The sequence below is a fragment of the Neopelma chrysocephalum genome, unplaced genomic scaffold, assembly GCF_003984885.1.
Source record: "Neopelma chrysocephalum unplaced genomic scaffold, ASM398488v2 Primary Assembly neopelma1_98, whole genome shotgun sequence".
NCBI classification, from domain to species: domain Eukaryota; kingdom Metazoa; phylum Chordata; class Aves; order Passeriformes; family Pipridae; genus Neopelma; species Neopelma chrysocephalum.
In genome coordinates, this window is record NW_020897761.1 from 2,574,206 (window position 1) to 2,593,710 (window position 19,505).

Genomic DNA, 19,505 nt, shown 5'->3' on the forward strand with positions numbered 1-19,505 from the left:
GGGCGGGACCCGCGGCCCTGGCAGGGGAAAAGCGTCGGTGGAGGAGGTGGTGCCTTTCGCCGCGGCGCCTCTCGGGATCCCACCGATGTTGGCACAGACCCGGCTGCCCACCCTCCTCCCCCGGCTCTGCGCACTCGCTCCCAGCCGCGCCATGAGCAGCGCCACCGGCACCGTCACCATCCAGCAGCCCCTCAACTACCGGGCGGGCGCCCGCGTCCAGCCCGCCGACGGCGGCCAGGTGGAGGAGGTGTATGAGCCGGCCACAGGTACCGCCCGCAGCCCGCTGGGGTGGGGGTAACCCGGACCTCGAGGGGTCGGTGCACGGGAGAGCCTCCGCGGTACCTCTCTGCGAGGCCTGGGTGCGCTCTGCTTCCCCCAGCTCGCCCGGGTGCCGCCTGTGCGGGTGTCTTGCACGCCCTGCTGCTCCAGTGCCACCGTGCTTTGGTGGCCCTTCTGCCTCCGGCGTTTCCCCATCGACAGTCTTTGACAGCAGAAGCCAGCTCTCGTTGTCAGTCAGGCAAAAAGTTCAGTGGTGCTTGATCTTGGCAAAACTCCACAATTTAAATATCTCTAAAGTTATTTATTTTTAGTTATCAGTGCCTAGGATTCAGCGGAATCACTTCAAGAGTGTCTGACGACTCTGAGGAATGTGTAACAGAGTCCTGAAGATGGTGGTAGAAGTGTAACAAACGCCACTGGGAAACAGAGGAATTTTGTAACAGCTGGAGCTAATAATTAGTAACTAGAACATGGCTGCGGAGGGTGGCAACTCTTTTAATTCAGACCAGCTGAATTACAGCACTTCTTCTATAGCAAATTACAAATCAGTGGGAATCATGGGGGAAGTTGTGTACCTGGTATGGGTGGCTGGACTGAACTATTTGGGTTTTGGTGCAAGGTAAACCATGTTCTGAGCTCCTTTTCTGAGACTTCCATCTTATTTATTCCCTGTTTAAAACGTGCCCAGGTCGTGTGCTATGCAAGCTGCCCTGCTCTGGTGAGAAGGAAGTTGATCTGGCTGTGCAGAGTGCAAAGGCTGCCTTTAAAATATGGAGTCAGATGTCTGGCATGGAGCGATGCAGGGTGATGCTGGAGGCTGCCAGAATTATCCGGGTATGTCGTGGGAGACAGCTGCATTTTTTGGGAAGGGGTGGTTCTGTCTATGAGCTTCCTTGTGGGTTATTGTGGCTGTTGGGGCCTTCCAGCAGGACTTCCAGAGCTCCAGGAGAAGCTCAGGAGTTAAAACCCACCTTTGGCCAGAAGAGACAGGAGGCTCCCTTGGGCAGGGCTTTGCTCTTATCACTGAAATCAGCGCCCATTTGTGCAGCTTTGGTCTTATCACTGGATTCAAGGCCAGTGTGTGCCATCTCAGCTTAATTCTGTTGGAAGACATATAAAACTGAAGCCATCCAGTCCACATCTTGCAGAGCTTGTGCTTCTTTAAACAACTCCAGAGATTAACTGCACAAGATTTCAGAGCTAAAATTGCATAACTCACATTGTTGAACTTTTGGCTTGTTGGAGGCTGTTGTCACATGACTGGAGTGTGTGTTGGCAGTAAGAGAAAGTAGGAATACTGGCTTTTATCAGATAATACATATAGGAGAGGATACACTTAAGTGAACTTTATTATAAACTTCTTTGTGAGATAAGGTTCTTGAGCATCAAAGTTAATCTTCATCAAGGCACTGATCTGTGAGAACCCAGACCTCCTTTCCGCAGTGTGTATATGTCATGAGAAAACAGTTTTCTTTCTGCCAAATTCCTGCTCCTGCCAGACAGCAGGATAATGTTTCTGCCTGGGAGCTGGTCTGTCCCTAGCTGTGTTGCTTTGCCTGTCCTTCACTAAATCCTCTGGTTCCATCCTGATCTTGCTGTTTGCTCTTCTTCCCAATTTAGTTCTGTGAACTCTAATCGTTGTTTGCTAGCCGGTTTCTAAGTTCGTGTTTGTCCATGTCTTAGATAAACAGGGATGTTAAGCAAGACTGGACTAGCAGTGAACCCCAGCACCTTTCTCTTTGATGTTCCCCTGTGCTCAGTCACCACTGGGAAACTGATGTATAGCATTTGGGAATGTCCCTTTTGGGGATGACAGTTTCCCATGTCAGAGTCTCCTTTGGGACTCACGTGCTTGGGAAGCAGCTGTCTCCTTGTGGAGTTCTACTATGGGCTTCTCTAATGTGCTGTCTCTGTCCTATGCCTCTTACAGGAGCAGAGAGAAGAAATTGCCACCATGGAAACCATCAACAATGGCAAGTCCATCTTTGAAGCCAGAGTGGACATCGACATATCCTGGCAGTGCCTGGAGTATTACGCAGGGCTGGCAGGATCTCTGGCTGGTGAGGATGTTGCTGGAGTTTGCTCTTTGTTCTCTGTCCCACATTCCCTAATATCTCTGATGGCACAAGGCCATCTTTGCTGCTGATTTCTCTAAGAGATGGACCATTCCATTTTCTGAATATCTTTGAGAGATCTCTACCTGATGCTGCTGTGGGCACTCGCACACCTTCTGTGAGCTTGCTGGGGTAAAACTGTGTGTCTGTTCTCAGGCAAATCCAGGTCTGACCCCTAAAGCTCTGGTAAGAGAGGAAGGGCCTTTGCTCTTTTCTACCTTCTGGCTGTTTCTTTGCAGGTGAACACATCCAACTTCCTGGGGGATGCTTTGGGTATACTCGAAGAGAACCACTCGGGGTGTGTGTTGGGATTGGAGCCTGGAATTACCCTTTCCAGATTGCCTGCTGGAAGGCTGGCCCGGCCTTGGCTTGCGGTAATGGGGACCTGCCCACACAAGCATCTCTTCAAACCAACTCATCCTGTGGGGAAGAGTGATTTGGGGGATGAAGTCTAGGATGACCTTGAAGTGTTGAAGGATTAGCAGAACCTTCAGGCTGTTGCTCTGGCAGGAAGGGAAAGGAAATGAAAGCAGGAACATCTCAGATGTCAAGAGGGTGGGAGTGCATCACAAAAAATGCTGATAGCTTGGCTCTGTACCAGAAGAGGAAGCTCTCTGGAAATGTCTGCAGGGCAGGACCAGCTGTTCCATCTCCCCCAACCCTTCCCAACAGGAAGTGCACCCTTTTGCTAGTTGGCAGTGATCAGCTGAAAATGTTTCCTCCTCTTTTGGGGGAAACTTCTGGCATCTGTTGAGACAAAGTCATTGTGTGTGGTGGGGATTTGTTTTGTGTTTTACCTAAAGCATTTGGGGTGTTAATTCTATTTTGCCTCTTTCTGGCTTCCCTTAGGCAATGCAATGGTCTTCAAGCCTTCTCCCTTCACCCCCGTTTCTGTGGTGAGGTTGGCAGAGATCTTCACAGAGGCCGGGGTGCCCAAGGGGCTCTTCAATGTGGTGCAGGGTGGGGCAGCCACAGGCCAGTTCCTCTGTCATCACCCAGATGTGGCCAAAATCTCCTTCACTGGCAGTGTGCCAACGGGCATGAAGGTAAAGGCGCCTTTGCACTCGAGGACACAGGGGGCCTGTTGTCAATACTTCCTTGAGGTTTTCCAAATGAGGCTTGTAAAAAAGGGTGCAAGTTGGCATTTTTGGGACTGAGCAAGGAGATGGCACGTACAGAGTCATGCTGGGGGTCCGGTCAGCCTGCTGGTCTTGGGCATTTGATCCTTTCAGAGGAACCTCTTGGTCATTTTCACTTGTTTACCTGTGGTTGCAGTGAAGTCTCTGAGCTGCCTAAGTGGATGTTGATGTGGGGAGGAGGGTATGTAAAACAGCAGCACTGGGAAACTGCGTGAGTGTTTCTGGCAGTAATAATTCAGTTCAGCTGCATGCAACCTACTGTTTTTAAGCAAGAGGTTAATATCTGTGAATTTGTCACCCTCAATTTATTATTCAAAAATTAAAAGTCCCTGGAAGGACATCTAGAAATAAATTCTGATTTTGAAAGAGGGGAAATGTCCTTTGAATGCTCCCTACGTGTGTGCACGTGTGGGTTGCAGTGACACAGGTGCAGCTGCAGCTGCTGGCAGCTTTTGCTGAACACGAGAATTCCTGCAGATGCTTCCCCAGGTTCTGTTGGTTTTATCTTTAAAAGAACAAAACCCAGACTCTCTGAGGCTGTCCTGAGTCTGAACTAAGCACATCTAGAAACCCAGCTTACCCTTCATGCTGCTTCTCTTCTGGTGAAGGGCCCTGCATGACCTCCCCCTTTGGGTCTCTCTTGCCTCTCTCCACCAGCCTCTCCTTGGCCAGTGGGTCACTTGTTTCTTCTGTCCTTGTTTTCCTCAGATCATGGAGATGGCAGCTAAAGGGATCAAGCCAGTCACCCTGGAGCTGGGGGGCAAATCCCCCCTCATCATTTTTTCAGACTGTTCCCTGGAGAATGCTGTGAATGGAGCCCTCATGGCCAACTTCCTTACACAGGGCGAGGTGTGTATCCGTGGTGCAGGAATGGCCCTTGCCAGAGAGGCAGGGTGGTTTCACAACTGGGCACTGGAGCCAGCTCATGGTTTTCCTGGGGAGGGATGCCCTAGAGCTCCTATCTTGACACACATTTCCCAGAAGGGATTAGAAGGGATGCCCTTGCAGAAGCCAGGGCAGGGTGTACCAGCAGAGCGTGCCTTAGCCAATGCTCTGTCCTTCCCAGACCTGGAGCCTCCCTGGCATCCAGTACCCAGCTCAGCACAGCTGCTCCTGTGTCCTGGGCTCTGGTCTGGTACTGCCGGTGTCCTCTGGAGGGGCAGCAGGTTCCAGTCTGGTGTGCTGAGCTGCTACACTGTGGGGGTCTGTCCTTCCTAAATTTGGGATATCCACATGTGCTGCAGGTTTTGTGTAACCCTTTGCAAATTTGCTCAGCGAGGTCATTTCTGGGAACTGAGAAGTCAGCTCAAGGTCTCCTCTGCTGGTGACCTGATGCGTTTTTGCCACCTGGTGGCATCAGAACCACTATGTCCAACAAGGACTGCTCAGTGCAGCCCAGGGCTGCAGGATAATCTTGTGTTCCTTGTTCCCAGGGACAAGTTAACTCTTGTAGCAGCTGTGGAGGGGCTTTTCTGAGCATCTCTGTAGCAGGATCCAAACAGGGAAGGACCGTGGAGTGCTGTGTTTCCTATTCTGAGCAACCTGTCCTGTATCCCAGGTGTGCTGCAACGGCACGCGGGTGTTTGTGGAGAGGAAGATCCTGGATACCTTCACAAAGGAGGTGGTGAAACGCACCCAGAAAATCAAAATTGGAGACCCACTTCTGGAAGACACACGGATGGGAGCCCTCATCAACCGGCCCCATCTGGATCGTGTCCAGGGCTTTATCAAGCAGGCCAAGGAGCAGGTGAGGTCGTGATGCTGCCTTGACTGCCCTGAAAGCTCTCTCTCTGGTTAGACAAACAGGTTGGCAGCTGCTTTCCAGCCCCATGCTTTCCTAGTTAAGCTGTTTTTTTTGTTGATGGGTGTTTTGGGCCACTAGATACACAAGTCTGTGGGACCTGAGGATGCATCCTAGAGTCCTGAGGGAATTGGCTGATGTAGTTGCCAAGCCACTCTCCATGATACTTGAAAAGTCAGGGTGGTCAGGTCCAGAGGAGGGTCACAAAAATTATCAGAAGGCTGAGAGTTGGGGTTATTTGGCCTGGAGAAGAGAAGGCTCTGGGGACACTTGATTGCAGTGTTTCAGTTCATAAAAAGGGCTTATGAGAAAGATGGGGACAAACTTTTTTAGTGGGGCCTGTTGTGATAAGGGCCAGGCAGAGCTGCAGCAACTGGGCAGGGTGCTCCTGGGTATGCCTGCCTACCTTCCTCTTGCCTCTTTCTCAGGGGGCTGAGGTGCTGTGTGGCGGGGACCTGTACGTGCCAGATGATCCAAAGCTGAAGAATGGCTACTACATGCGACCCTGTGTGTTAGGTATGATCCCTCCTGCTCACGGTACTGTGGTCTTGCGTGTGGATGTGACTGAGTTTCTTCTAGAGAAAGCTGTGTTCAGCATAACCTGGCTCTGTGTGTGTCCCCAGTGTGGACAGGCACTTGCATGGGTGTACTAAACACCAAGAGAGGCTCCCAAGAGCTGCATCCTTCTGCTGTCAGAGGGTCTGACAGGAATTGTGCAGTTAGTGGCTTTTGAAATGCAGGATGGGACCTGCTCCTCTGCAGGGAGGCTGTGCAGTGCTGAGCACTGTCTCAAAGGCTGTGTGGGTTGTTGAATGCACAGGCTGTGCTGGTAGCTCTTCCTCCTGAGGCACATGTCCTCTGCCATGCTTCCAGGGAACTGCAAAGATGACATGACATGTGTGAAGGAAGAGATCTTTGGGCCCGTCATGTCCATCCTGCCATTTGACACGGAGGAGGAGGTTTTGGAGAGGGCCAATGCCACCAAATATGGCCTGGCAGGTGGTGTCTTCACCAGGTATGACTGGGTAGTGTTGCAGGAAGTGTTCTAGGGAGGGGAGGAGAAGGGAAATACTACAGCAACTTGATGCTGCTCTTGCAGTGCCTTGGTATGGGCATCTTCTTCCAGAAAAGCTGGAGCAACAGATTGCCAAAAGGGAAATCTGTAAATGATGTATCTCTTAGTTTTTCCTGAAGTACTGGGTGGGCCCAGCTGTCCTTTGGACTCCTCCCAGCCTGTGCTGGCGTGCTGCCAGCCTTCCTGCATCTCCAGGATGCACCAGGAGCCTGCTATGCTGCTCCTGGCCACTTGCCCTAATCCACAGTGCTGGTGCCCTTGTCCTGTCCTCGCAAATCAAACCAAATTTTAGTGTCCTTGGGAATAGGTGCTACATCCTTGGAGCAGGGAAAGACAGAATAGGGCAGGTCAGGCTCCAAACCCCACTGTGACCAGCTGGCCTTTCTCTAATGGGATGTCATCTGTCAGGGAAGGGGGGGATGAATGGGAGTGGATCCAGCTGAACTGCTCTTTTCCTGAAGGGATATCCAGAAGGCTCACAGGGTAGTGGCAGCTCTCAAGGCTGGGATGTGCTTCATCAACAACTACAATGCCAGCCCTGTGGAGCTGCCTTTTGGAGGATACAAGTCATCAGGTGAGCTCTGTCTGACCTTCCCTGGTACATACCAGTTACAGGGGCTGTGAGTGGCACCTGGCACTGCCTGGAGCCGTGTTCTCACTTCTGCCTCTTCCCTGCAGGATTTGGGAGGGAGAATGGACGGGCAGCCATCGAGTACTACTCGCAGCTGAAGACTGTCTGTGTGGAGATGGGTGATGTGGAATCGGTGTTTTAGGGGCTCTGGGTCCTGCTCAGGGGAGCATCAGCCAGGGATGTAGATCACATACCCAGCAATGAAGTACTCTCAAATTGTCAGTGCCTGGGGGGAGCAGTGCTGGAGCAGCATTTAGCCACCCTGCTCCTGCAAGGGGGAATGTACACACAGGGCTCAGTCTGGGGGCTTGCTGTGTCCTGCCTGGTGGACAATGGGAACCTTGGGACAGAAGACACCAATATGGCTTTTGGCAGCAGCTCTTGCAGCTATGTGATGTTATCAGAGGCTTATCAGTGACCAAGGCCTGGCCCAGGCTGCTTCCTGTGCTGTGTGCCTTGGTTTCCATTGCCTTCCACCCTCCGTCAACTTCAGTTTTGGCTTCTTAACAGGTTGATAATACTCTATGCACATATAAGCTCTTGGACAAATTGATATCCTGGAGCTATAGGCTCTGTCTGTTGTCTGACTACATGAAAGCCTTAGGGTAGGACTGTTTATTCCCTCTAGTTCCCTTGTAACCACAAGTTTTGTTTTTTCTATCTGTACCTTACTTACAAGTGGGACAAAATACTGTGGGAAGGGTTGGCTGATGCTGCCTGGGACAGGCATGTCCCTGAGAATCACCTCCACACAAGAGTGGTAGCAAGCTCCAGCATAGGATAATGAAAGCTATTTTACTTCCTCCCTGTAAACTTACTGTTCTTTATAGACATGATGAAGCAAGAACTTTAAATGTTTGCCTATGTCTTTTTTTAACAATCAAAATAAATACTAATCTGGAACATCTTAGCACAGAGTGACATAAATTGAGGGGTCCAGAAATGGGGCTGCTGCTGTGTGGGTTAAACAAGTTCCAAGGTGGCTTTTCAGTCACTAAAATCATAAAATCTAGAAAGAACATCTGTGCCTGACAGGCAGATTTCTGTAGTCCTGCAAAACCAGAGTCACTTTAGAATTCTGCAGAGCTTAAAGGAAACACTCTAAAACTTTAGAGTGAAAATAGAGAATTGAAAATTTCATTTTATTGAATGAGACAAGAAAAAATCTACAGGAAATGAAGTGTTTTAGAAGAAAACAGAACAAAACTCCCTTTAGCTTCTTGGGCAGCCCTGCCCTTGGCAGATCCAGCCCAGGTGCAGGCAGGCTGAATGCACTCCTGTGCCCAGTAGCCCAAGGAGTGCCACTGAGCCAATGGCCCCTCTCCTTCGGTTTTTGGGATCTGGAAAAAAGGCAGGTTTTGTCAGTTCAGCAGCCCATCACTGAGAGACCAGCCCATCCTGGAAACTGAAGGGGGAGCAGGAACTAAAGATAAATCCCGAGGCAAAACAGCAGGCACCAGCCCAGGCCATGTACCTGCCCTCATAGCATAGCTATCCCTATTGGATGAGTGTTCTTCCCAGTGTTAGCAGCCTGTGGACCTGCACCCTTTCCTCCACACCCCACTGGAAGCTTTATGCTGCCTCCCTGGTGTAAGCTGGAGCAAAGAGCCCCAAGGTCACTGTAGGAGACTTAAGGTTCCACACACCCTCTGTGTGCTACAGGGTAAAGACCTACCTCCTGTGTAGTAGCCATGGGCATAAAGCATTCTCCCGATGATCCAGGTGATGCCAAGCCCTGTGGCAACCCGCTGGAGAGAAAGGAAAAGCGTTAAAGTTTTGGAGACTTGAGCAAAGTCGTGCAGGCAGCAGGTGCCAAATCTCGTTTCACCACTGTCCAGTTGGTGAGCCAGACCAAGGGCCAGGATCTTGGAGGCAGCTGCTGCCCCAGGTCAGGAGGTGTTGCAAACTTCCACTTTGGCTCTTAATCTATAGCTGGCTCCCATTTTCCAGATGTGCCTATGCTGCTTCTTTCCCTCTCCAAAAAGGAGTATTCAGGAAGGGCCTGGTTTGTCTTTTGGGGGCAAAGATAAAGGTGTTGGCCTCTCCCACACACTTGCTTCCTCCTGAGTTGTCTCTATCTTTCAGTTAAAAATAATCCAGGCTTTTTTGACCTCCTTTGGCAGGGCTTGGAAGAACCAGGCAGGGAGGGATGGAGGGACCCTTCCCACTTGTGGACTGGAGGCTGTGAATGCTTCCCTTTTGTCCAGCAAGGCACCCTTAGGGAAAGGAAAGGGGTCTAGTAGCTGCAACAGCAGTAATGAGTTTATTAAATACCTGTGATTCCCCTGCACAAGTACATTTTTAGAGGGGGCACTGCTGTGCTGTGGCCAGTAAAGGGGCTAACTGGGCCTCCTGCCCAAGTCAGGCAGCAAGAGCAGAGTTTTGTCACACAGACCTGACCACAGTGTCACTTACCGGGTGGTAGAGTCCACCGGTGGCTAAAAAGAACAGGAAGGCGGGGTAAACTTCCAACCTGAAAATAAAAGTGAGGAGATGGTGTTTGTGCTCAAGTTGCTTACAAGGAGGACACTCCCGAAGGGCAGAAGCTGCGAACATCCCCTCCCAAGGGCTCTTTGGGCCTGTTGTGAGTCTCTGTGCTCAATGCTGTGACTGAGGAAAGAAGGGATCTGAGCATGCACAGGCTTTTAGGGACTTTCCCCAGCCTGTGCACGTCTCCAAGGCCACCCACCCACTCTTTCAATTTTGTGCCCTAAGCCACAGCTAAACGCTACCCAGGAGTTGTGTCTCCAGCACCCCTCTGATGTGCTGTTGCAGCCTCTCCACAGGAGCAGGGTTGACTTTGGCCTCTCCCCAGGGAGACCCGGGCAGGCTCTTCTGGAAACAAGATTCCTTGTGTCCTAAGATCCACCCATGGAAGCAAGTTGCTGGGAACTGGGGAAGAGGAGGCTGCTTCACAACCCATCTCACGGTTTAAGGCACGGGAAGGAGCCAGCACAGCCTTTCTGCTAAGCATTACAGGGCTGTGTGTTGTACTCTAGTGCTGAGCCTGAAACTGGAGCACATGGCAGCTGCACCTCTGTAGCTGTGGGCCCTGCCCAGAGCCCTGTGTGTCTCTAGGCCTGTGTTCATGCATGTTACTCACGTGTTCTGGTGTGCGCGCTGGATGCAGTTGAAGATATGCCCGTTTTTAGGGTCTGTGCTGTACATGGTTGGATACTGCCAAAAAAATAATACCAGCAGCAAAACATGAGCAGGCACAGTCTGGGCTTGGGAGCCTGTTCTCCAGCACAGGGAGTGTGCCCTGCAGCACCTCTCCCCAGGGCTGCCTGGGTGCTTGCTGTGGCAGGTTAGAGCCTGTCTCCTGCCCCATGGCCCACAAAAGCTGTGTTGAAGGTCACTGCCTTCCTCACCGCTGGAGCTGCTGCCTGGCTGCAGAGGCTTCCCCGAGCCTCGAATCCAGCCCTCTGTGCACCACGTGCACTGGGTACATTTGCTACAATCCTGACTTGATGTAGTAGGAGTGAGATCACCCCAACAGGCACCCGGGGCTGTCCTTGTGCCCACTCCCGCTTGCCATTTCCATGGTGAAAGAGCAAAGGAGCTCGAGGGTTTGCGCTCGAGCCAAGTGGCACAGCAGCTCTGCATGCAATCGCCCTGACTCACAATAGCACTGGCTGACCCCACCCAACCCACAGCCCTGCCTGCTTAGAGGCTCCTCAGTGGATGCTGAGGAAAGGTCACCTTGAAACACTTCCTGTGACAGGACTCACATGCTCCCCCTGAGTTTGAGAAACCCTCCTATCACTTTGTTCCACTATGACTCCTTTACCCCCCAATGCTGCCTCAGCCATATTTGCAGCCATGTGGTTTCTTGCCCACTAGTGTTGCCAAGCTGTCTCAGCTTGGTGCCAAGTGCCTGATGTCCCACATCCTGAGCTCTGTTGTGCTGTCTGGAGAGCCATGACAGCTCCATCCCTTCTGCATCTGTGTGGTGGGGCAGGAAACTTCAGCAAGTCACCCCAAAAGAAGCAAGGTATCACCTAGCCTGTCTGCAGCACCCCCAGCAGACAGGCTCCAACCTCCCCATCCCCTCAGCCTGAGCACTCACATCCACGTTGTACTTCTTGCGGGCCTTGCCCACCTTCACGGCGAGGTGCATGACCAGGACGAAGCTGGCAGCCCCAGTCAGCATGACGTAGCCATACTCCTTGGAGAGAACAGCCATCCTGGTGCTGTCAGAGAGAGGGAGCAGATTAATATTTTGGGGTGTGACTGGAGAATTGGCAGCGTGCAGCGCATGGATATGCATGCGTGGAAGAGTTGCTGAGCATGGATCCAAGACCTCCCAGCACGGGGACTGGCTGAAGGAAGAGAGAAATGGTGAGTGGGGGAACTTTCAGCTCTTGGAGCCAGCTGGGCGTTAAGTAGCACAAAAGCAAGAGCTTTCTGCACAGTTCCTGTCAAGCAAGCCTTAAAATCACCTAAGCATTGGTGGCAGGTGGTGTCTGGTGGACACTAGTCCAGCCTGTGGCTTTGAGCAGGACAACAGCCAGCAGTGTGTCCTATCAGCTCTGACTGTGCTGGTTGTGTCCCATCAGCTCACACAGCGCTGTGCTGCAGGGATACTCTGGAGGCAGGGAGAAAAAACTGATTGCTCATGAGCTAGGGGACCACCTTCCAACCTCAGAGCTGGGGGCCACCAAATGAAGTCAGGGAACAAACTGGAAACAAACCAAGACAGGTGTTTTCTCATGCAGTGGGAACCAGACCTGTGGAACTCCTCGCTAAGGCACAATGTGAATGCAGGCAGTCCTCATAAACTCAACAGGAAACTGGGCAAGCTCTGGGAACAAGAGGTAAATTGGACATTATGATACAGAGAAATACAAACTAGCTCAGAAACCCCCTGAGCTGAAAGCAGCTGGGCTACATGAATGGTTATTTTGTACCATTAAGGTGAATACTAATAAACCGCACCACAATGGCAATAGTAACCGAACCTTTTGGGTAGAGAGGCACTGGCCAGACAAGCAATGCTCGGCCCCACAGTTCCCAGGAGCCCTCTCAGTCACAAAACAGCTGCTGGCAGTTACCGACATCTGCACAAACACCTCTGTGGCAGGAGATACCAGGGCCTTTGTGGCTTTTGTTAAACAGTTCTGTGCTTCCTCAGGCAGCCTGAGACAGAATCAGAGCATGAGGAGCATCTTGCAGCCTCTGCCATGCTGCCCAGCATTGCATGTTCTCCCTGTTTCCCGCTCCCCGTCCTGCCATCAGCCTGCCCTGCTCAACACGGAGCGCTCCGGCTCTCTCCCAGTGCAAGAGAGCACAAGGGCCCTTCCCCACAACCATCTCGCACAATTCCAAACCTCAGAGGTTTTCTGGGTGACCCAAGAGGGTGCTGCATGACACAGCTCAGCAGAAGACAGAAGAGACTTCCCTTCAGCACCAAGATAATTCCCTCTCCAAACCAAACACCAGTTGGCGCCTGTCTCCAGACGGCGACTGCACGATATTGTGAGATTTTGGTGTCTTCTGCTCTCTCCCCCCAGCACAATCTGTCAGTGAGGGGGAAAACAGGCCACCTCACAGAACCAGTGCAAACAGCCTTCCTATTGCAGCAATGTCAGTGCCTCTCACAACGGATCTTCGGGGACTAGAGAGCTTTATTTCTCGTTTGCATAGAGATTATTATGGATGGAGCAAGGTGAAGACAACAGCTGGCTTTGTCCGCATGAAGTTTGGTAAAAAAATTATCAGTAAGAACATTAAAAGCCTAAAGTAATAAAGAAAAGTCAGCGGCATGCACCTGTAATTGAGGTTAGCACTTGATAGATGACACACTGAAAATAGAACATGTTCCCACCTAGTAGAGCAAGTTGATGGTCACATTTCCCCCTTCAAATTACAAGGTTGTTGGAGAACCAGGCATTTTATCTTCCAGCATTAGATTATAATCTGGGGGTTTATTCCGGGAGCAAAGAGCTCAGCAAAGCATTAAGCCAGTTGAGTCATAAAGTTGCTATTCCTACACTAGTGGTATAAAAGTGTACCTCAAGCCTTTGCACTATTGATTTGGACCCATATAGAGCACTCCAAAGTCACCCAGGACTTTCTGTCTCTCCCCCATGATCGTTTCCGGATTCTGGTGCCCGGAGCGTTTCTGAAACCTTTGTCCCCAGCTGCAAGGGCTTTGCTGACATGCACCGTCACGGGCACAGGACTCGATTTCTACTTTCCATGCAGCGATGTTTCAGGCTGGAGCCACAAGAACAAGAGATTCTGGAGCACGACAGGGCACAGAGCGGGAGCAGCAGTGCTCCCAGAGGTGCTTTTACTGCAGAATAAGGGTTCTTCCCAAGTTTACCATAACACTGCAGCTACTGTGAGTCAGCAAAGCGCATTAAGGCTCCTCGAGCAGACCCACGCGCAGATTCTGACAGGATTTCCCGTTTTAATCCCAGGCTTTCCAGGCTTTCTCTCGAGCCAGGAGAACCCCTTGTCGTCCCGTCCCCCCGTTCGCTCCCAAGGCTGAGCCCTCCCAAGCCAGGCGGGGCCAGGCTCAGCCTAACCCGCCCGTGTGGGTGGGCAGGCAGACCCCCGCGCCCCGCTCGTCCCGCAGCCACCTTCCCCCGGAACCTCCCTCGGGTGGGAGGATGTCCCCGGCGCTTCTTCCATTTTCCTCACCGTCCATCGGGATAACCTGCATAACCAAGCCCTGAGAGCATCCCCCCCGTCCCCCCGACCCCGCTGCCGGGGTGCCCGGCCCCGCACTCACCCTGGGCGCGCTGCGGGACGGAGCCGGGGACGGAGCTGGGGACTGAGCAGGAGCGGCGGCGGCAGTGGGAGCGGGGCCGGGCTGCCCGCGGCACCGCCCGCAGGCGGGGCCCGGGGCTCGGCCAGGCACGATCAGTCTCACTGCGAGAGAAGAGCGGGATAGGGATCCCTGTGGCTCTGCAGAGGGATTTGCCGTGCCGGTGTCCCCCGGCAGCTCTGCGCGTGTCCCTAGCACACGCAGACATCGTTATCCCGCAGCGCTGCCCCGCCCGCTCCTCGCCCTTTTTGCCATACCCATTAGAGCTTAGACAGATCTCAGCTCTCGTTCTGAGAGTCTGCAGTTTAATGGCTCTAAGTTTGGTAATTCGTACGGTGCTTGCTGAAATCTCCTGCTTTTCCCTTTCATTTCACCAGACCCAGCTAGTGCCGGATGGAGCAGCCAGTGTTTCACGCGTGGAGATGCCATGCTTGGTTGTGTAAGCAGGTACTTCCCCTGGCAGTTCCCAGTGCTAGTGATAAGAGGGAGCTTGCTTACATCTCATTTTATCCTGGTCTGTAGATGCAATCCTGGCATTTTGACATTGACACACAAGCCATTTCCAAGAATACTTGGAGAATGTGTAAGCAATATTTTTTACTTAAAAAAAAAATAAATCCTATTTTAGGGTTATTTGACACCAAGCCAGAGCTGGACTTTCCAGTGCTGTAAATGCACATAATTCAGCGGAGGAGGTACAGGGGGTCCGGCTGCAGAGGGACAGAGGGTTCTTCTGCTGTCACTGGTGTAATGGGAAAGAAAGTAGGAACCAGTGGGATTCTGGACCCCTAAAAGTCCTGGTTTTAACTTCTCTGCCTTTCCACAGCAGAAAGTTCTTGGATTCCCTGGGACTCCGGTAAGCTCTCTAGGCTGCTTCCAGTAAGCTCTGCTGGTCTTTCTGGCCAGGAAGAAACTGGTGACATCCCTAACTACAGCACAGTGCCAGGGCCCTTCCCGTGTTTCAGTCAAGCCAGTGCCTGTGTCCCTACTTTTCTGTGGTCTCAAGGTAAAGTAGGAGTAGAAATGCCTGGCACTGTGCACACCTCTCACTATTCCCTCCAAAATGAACATTATGCTCATGTCCTGAGTCCCAGTGGCAGAAGAAAAGTGGAGGTAGTAGCACAGCAAGTGAAAGTGAAGCACAGAGACTTCCTCCTCTTGCAGTTTTATTCCACTACCAAAAAAAAAAAAAGGCATCTAGAGTGGGACATCATGCGGGAAATCAGGCAGGAAGGGCCTGCCTTTCGTTCCCACAATGGGAGTTCAGAAGGGCTGGTCCTAAGTGGCTGTTTCTTCTTCCTCCTCTTCCTCTCCCTTTGAAGCATGGATTTTGTAGATAACAGCACAGATGCCGGCCAGCCAGGCTGTGATGGTGCCAGCAAGGAATATGCAGAAGCCAACGAGGCACAGAAAGACATAGTCTGTCTTGTGTAGCTGGGTCAGGCAGGTGAAGTGAAGCTGTGCCTCCACTGCCTGCATCCTCAGGGCTCGCAGGCCTTCTGGGGTGTAGCAGGTGATGTTGTCAGCATCTGCAGAGGGAGAAATAGAAGTAAGACTCTGCAGCCTGTGTCTAAAGCTTTAGTGAACAGGAGTCCTGCTGGAGAAATAGTGGAGGAGTTTGCTTGATGCCTGAAAAATGTATACACACTTCACACCCCTCTGTCTCCGTGGCTTGGGTGAAATCTGAACAGCCAAACCCATGCCAAACCACAATTCCTGGGTTGCCAGAATGATTTCTGTGGTGTTGCCTCCACAGGAAAATATTGCCCACTGGATTATGCCACTGCAACAGACTGCTGTCCCTGCACTGCTCATCTCTGCTGATTGAGCACTTTAATCTTCATGTGAGAGCACTTGTGTGTGTTGGTTTTCTCATTCTCAAACACATTCTCAAGTGATACAGCCTAAATTATGCCAGAATAATGAGGCTGCTGCTCATTTGACAACTAGGGTGGTTTGCAGTTAGGCACAGCCTTGCCTGCTCTGTGAGAGAGGCAGAGGCAACTCATCAATGATTCAGTTCCACTGAAATAACAACTATACCCTGTCATATTGAATACCTGCAGTGATAAAACAGGTGCTGGCTGTTCCCTCTCAGGTTAGTGAAGGGTGAGTGTGGTGCCTTATGGAAGCTGGGTGTGCCCTCAGACATGGCCCCCTCCTTCCTTTGCAGGTTTGGAACCCCCCAGACATTGTGCTGGACATAGGCTGGGCACTGTGTGGTGCACGGGATGGAAGAGCCTCAGGGAAAGGGAGGAGTGGAGGGGAATGAGCCACGGGAGACTTATATCACATGACGTTATATTGTATATGGCCGAGTGACATCACTGCTGTTCACACTGATCTCACTAATTGTCCTGGGTAAAACTTGAGAGCTCTTATCTCTCTTTTACCCAAATCCATCCAAACTTGGGCAGCTTTGTGCCAGCCCCCAGGCTGCACAGATCCAGCTGAGCCCAAAACATGGGTGCACAGGCGTTCGTGAAGCATCAGTAGCTTTTTGAAGGCCAAGGTGGGGATCTTCTTGCAGCAGATTCCAGGGCTCTGTCCCCATGTCCCTTTGTACTGGATCCATCAGCTCCTGGAACAACCCTCGGTTTAGGGCTGCCTTTCCCTGCCCATGTGTTTGTGATACAGGGTGTCCATCCTGTGTATGCTTTCCAGCAGCCCTCCTGGAGGCACACAGCCTCCTGTGGACTCTCCCACAGCATCTCACCAGGACAGAGCAAAGCTCAATAGAGCAGGGAAGTGAACCAGCCTCATTGGCTTCCTTGGTTTCTTTGGCTTTCCTGTTTTCCAGAGCACAGGGTAGGGATCTATACTCATACCTTCCAGTCTTTGCTGTCACTGCCTTTCCTGCTCCTACCCTCCCCAGTTGGCTTCAATGAGCTTTAATCTCCTGTTGCAGGGTTCAGTGGGTTATCTCTAATCTCACTGCGAAGAACTGTACTTTATTACACTGTTCCATAACTGCTTGTAACCTGTACATGGAAAAAACCCCACTTTAGTGCAAAATAGGGAGCTTACTACATCTAATAAAGACACAGAGATGTCTTTAATTTGGTTCTTTCCTAACATCAGCTTCCATTTGCCCTTCCTATTTGTCCCCTTGGACTCTTTCGTGGCCCTTTCTTTTTCAATGGACAGACTTTCTCAAACAATTTCTCTCTTGCAGCTCTCTCTCACCATCATGTCCTGCATTACTGAACATGAAGCTTTCCTCTTTTCTTCATGTTGTGTTGTGTTTCTTTCCTATTTAGAAAAACCAAGTTCATGTGCTGCAGCTGCAGAACAAAGCTTTGCCCTTGGGACCACCGTTTTTCTGGGAAAGGCAGCTGGTGATCACCCTGCCTCAGCCCGTCCATGGCCCAGTTGTAGAATCATTCAATATGATAGGAAATAGCTGATTTTGGGATGGAGATAAAGCAGCAAATTCAGAACAGCAGTTTTCCCAGTGCATATTTTCCCGGAGCTCTGTTGGTATCCTCATCCTTGGCACTGCAGCCATGGGATGTGATGACTCACAGGGACAGGGACACCTGAGGCTGGATCCAGGTGTTTTAGAGCAGTAGGAATATCCCATCTACAGACTACACCTCCCTGACTGCCCTGAGGATGCGAGCAAGTGTGATTCCCCATATGTGGAGGGCATTTAATGAACTCTGGAGGGTGTGTAACCCAACTGCTCCCACCCCTGGTTTGTGCAACAGCACAAGATGGAGCCCTCAGATGACATGCAGTGGCACAGCCCCATAAACTGAACTTTGGGCGAAGATAACAGAGGGCCCTTTCTGTTCCACACAGATCTGTGGGAGCAGGGAGGAGAGAGGTTCTGCTCACACAGCCCTCACCTGGAAAATGAACGTTGCTCTCTGTCATCCAGGTGATGAAGTCCAAAAAGGAACAGTTGCAGTGCCACAGGTTGTCACTGAGCCCCAGAAACCTCAGGTTGGGCAGGTCCCGGATGGTGCTGGTGTCCAGGAATGTTAAGCCTGTCCGGCTCACATCCAGGTGCCTCAGCCAGGTGTTGTTGGCAAAAGCATCCTTCTCGATGGCCACAAGGTTGGGATTGTCCGAGATTTTCAGCACCACCAGGCTGAGGAGGTGTGAGAAGGTGCTGAAGGTGACCTGGGTGAGGTTGTTGAAGCTGAGGTCCAGATAAACAAGCTTGGCCACACCAATGAAAGTGAAATCCAGGTCATCCCCCAAGAGGTTCTTGCTGCAGTCCAGGTACACCAAATCAGCCAGGAAGCTCAATTCCACTGCCGGCAGGTACGAGACATTGTTTGCCGCCAGAATCAGCTGCCTGGTGTCCAGAGGGATGTCTGCGGGGAACTCCTGGAACTGCTGCCCAGTGCAGTTCACTTCCAGGTACTGACAGCTACATCTCCTTGGGCAGTTGATCCTCCCTGATGCCATCCCCATCCCCAAAAGAAACATGAGGCTCAGGGGCCGCGGTCTACCCAAAGGAGACATGGTTTGAGACATTCCAGGCCGCTCAGCCCTTTGGGGGCTGCAAGCCGCCCTATGAAAGCTGCGCTACCCTCACAGCCATGCCGAGGAGGTGTCCGGCTGCAAGGCTGTTGGGAAGCACTTTGTGTCCGTGTTTCATCTGACCCCTTGGCAGAGTGCCCAGCTGGAAACTGAGCCCGGTTTTTACATCGGCAAGTGTGGAACAGTGGCTGGAGCGTCTCTGCCAGGTGACACCTCCGTGATGTCAGTGGCTTGCAGAAGCTGCCTGGTTTCAGGGACAGTGCTGTGACCTTGCTGACCTGCTTCCAGCTGAGTGGAGGTGTGGGAAGCTGTGTGTGAGATAAGAGCGCTGAAACTGTGTAAGGAGAGCAGTGAACAGTGCAAATTTTGTCAGAAATGGTGTCACACTGCAGTAGGGGCTCACTGGTTACTGATTAGGACAGAGCCCCATGCAATGCTGCACTGGATTGGCATCGTCTTATTACAGGAGCCAGGAGGTTCTTGTCCCACCTGGGGTACTATGTCCAGCTCCAGGATCCTCAGCACAATGAAAATGTGGACCTGTTGGAGTGGGTCCAGAGGGGCCATGAAGATGCCCAGAAGGCTGGAGCAACTCTGGCAAAGGAAGGGGACAGGATGAGAGAGCTGGGGCTGTTCAGCTTGGGGAAGGTTATGGGGAGACCTCATTGCAGCCCTCCAGTACTTATTACTTAAGCCTTATCCAGGGCTTATGGAAAAGAGGGAGTTTTTACACAGGCAGATGGTGATAGGGCAAGGGGGAATGGTTTTAAACTAAAAGAGGAGAGGCTAAGATTAGATATTAGGAAGAAATTATTCTCTGTGAGGGTGGTGAGGTGCAGGTTGCCCAGAGAAGCTGTGGCTGCCTCATCCCTGGAAGTGTCCAAGGCCAGAGTGGACGGGGCTTGGAGCAACGCGGTCTAGTGGGAGGTGTCCCTGCCCATGGCAGGGGGGCTGGAACGAGATGATCTTCAATGACCCTCCCAACCCCAAGCACGCTGTGATCCTCCACGACCGTCCGCTGCAGCCGCGACCGAACGCACCGCGCTGGCCCCGCCCCTCCCCTCACGGCCAACGGCCGCGGCGGGGGCGGGGCCTCGACAAACCACGCCCCGCCCTCCCGCGACAGCGCGGCCACGGATAGGGCTGGGCCTCCCCAAGCCCCGCCCCTCCGTCGGCGGCGCGGCCGCTGATAGGCCG

At 52.0% G+C, this 19,505-nt stretch overlaps 3 protein-coding genes across 3 annotated transcripts; 1 reads left to right on the plus strand and 2 right to left on the minus strand.

Annotated features, from left to right (window-relative positions):
• The first annotated feature begins 49 nt into the window (after nt 1-49).
• ALDH9A1 (aldehyde dehydrogenase 9 family member A1) lies at nt 50-7,949 on the plus strand. Its single transcript, XM_027694548.1, has 11 exons — nt 50-266; nt 968-1,113; nt 2,210-2,339; nt 2,633-2,767; nt 3,243-3,439; nt 4,241-4,381; nt 5,091-5,279; nt 5,762-5,849; nt 6,207-6,348; nt 6,870-6,982; nt 7,087-7,949. Exons 1-11 carry the CDS (start codon nt 86-88, stop codon nt 7,179-7,181), a joined length of 1,557 nt encoding a protein of 518 aa, XP_027550349.1. The 5' UTR covers nt 50-85; the 3' UTR covers nt 7,182-7,949.
• A 205-nt stretch (nt 7,950-8,154) lies between these two features.
• MGST3 (microsomal glutathione S-transferase 3) lies at nt 8,155-13,869 on the minus strand. Its single transcript, XM_027694552.1, has 6 exons — nt 13,779-13,869; nt 11,109-11,232; nt 10,143-10,216; nt 9,455-9,512; nt 8,715-8,787; nt 8,155-8,379 (listed from the first exon to the last, which is right to left on the minus strand). The coding sequence occupies exons 2-6, from the start codon at nt 11,223-11,225 to the stop codon at nt 8,252-8,254; spliced, it is 450 nt and encodes a 149-aa protein (XP_027550353.1). The 5' UTR covers nt 11,226-11,232; nt 13,779-13,869; the 3' UTR covers nt 8,155-8,251.
• Nucleotides 13,870-13,980: 111 nt separating this feature from the next.
• LRRC52 (leucine rich repeat containing 52) lies at nt 13,981-19,122 on the minus strand. The gene is made up of 2 exons (XM_027694549.1): nt 17,666-19,122; nt 13,981-15,343 (listed from the first exon to the last, which is right to left on the minus strand). The coding sequence occupies exons 1-2, from the start codon at nt 18,300-18,302 to the stop codon at nt 15,093-15,095; spliced, it is 888 nt and encodes a 295-aa protein (XP_027550350.1). The 5' UTR covers nt 18,303-19,122; the 3' UTR covers nt 13,981-15,092.
• Between the last annotated feature and the right edge of the window lie 383 nt (nt 19,123-19,505).

Coding starts and splice junctions, on each gene's coding strand:
- MGST3 (XM_027694552.1), bottom strand. CDS start 11,225: ATGGCTGTTCTCTCCAAGGAGTATGGCTACGTCATGCTGACTGGGGCT. Junction 10,217..11,108: donor GCAAGAAGTACAACGTGGAT/GTGAGTGCTCAG, acceptor TTTTTTTGGCAG/TATCCAACCATGTACAGCAC. Junction 9,513..10,142: donor CAGCGCGCACACCAGAACAC/GTGAGTAACATG, acceptor TTTTATTTTCAG/GTTGGAAGTTTACCCCGCCT.
- LRRC52 (XM_027694549.1), bottom strand. CDS start 18,302: ATGTCTCAAACCATGTCTCCTTTGGGTAGACCGCGGCCCCTGAGCCTC. Junction 15,344..17,665: donor GAGCAACGTTCATTTTCCAG/GTGAGGGCTGTG, acceptor CTCCCTCTGCAG/ATGCTGACAACATCACCTGC.
- ALDH9A1 (XM_027694548.1), top strand. CDS start 86: ATGTTGGCACAGACCCGGCTGCCCACCCTCCTCCCCCGGCTCTGCGCA. Junction 5,850..6,206: donor CATGCGACCCTGTGTGTTAG/GTATGATCCCTC, acceptor CCATGCTTCCAG/GGAACTGCAAAGATGACATG. Junction 6,349..6,869: donor GCAGGTGGTGTCTTCACCAG/GTATGACTGGGT, acceptor CTTTTCCTGAAG/GGATATCCAGAAGGCTCACA.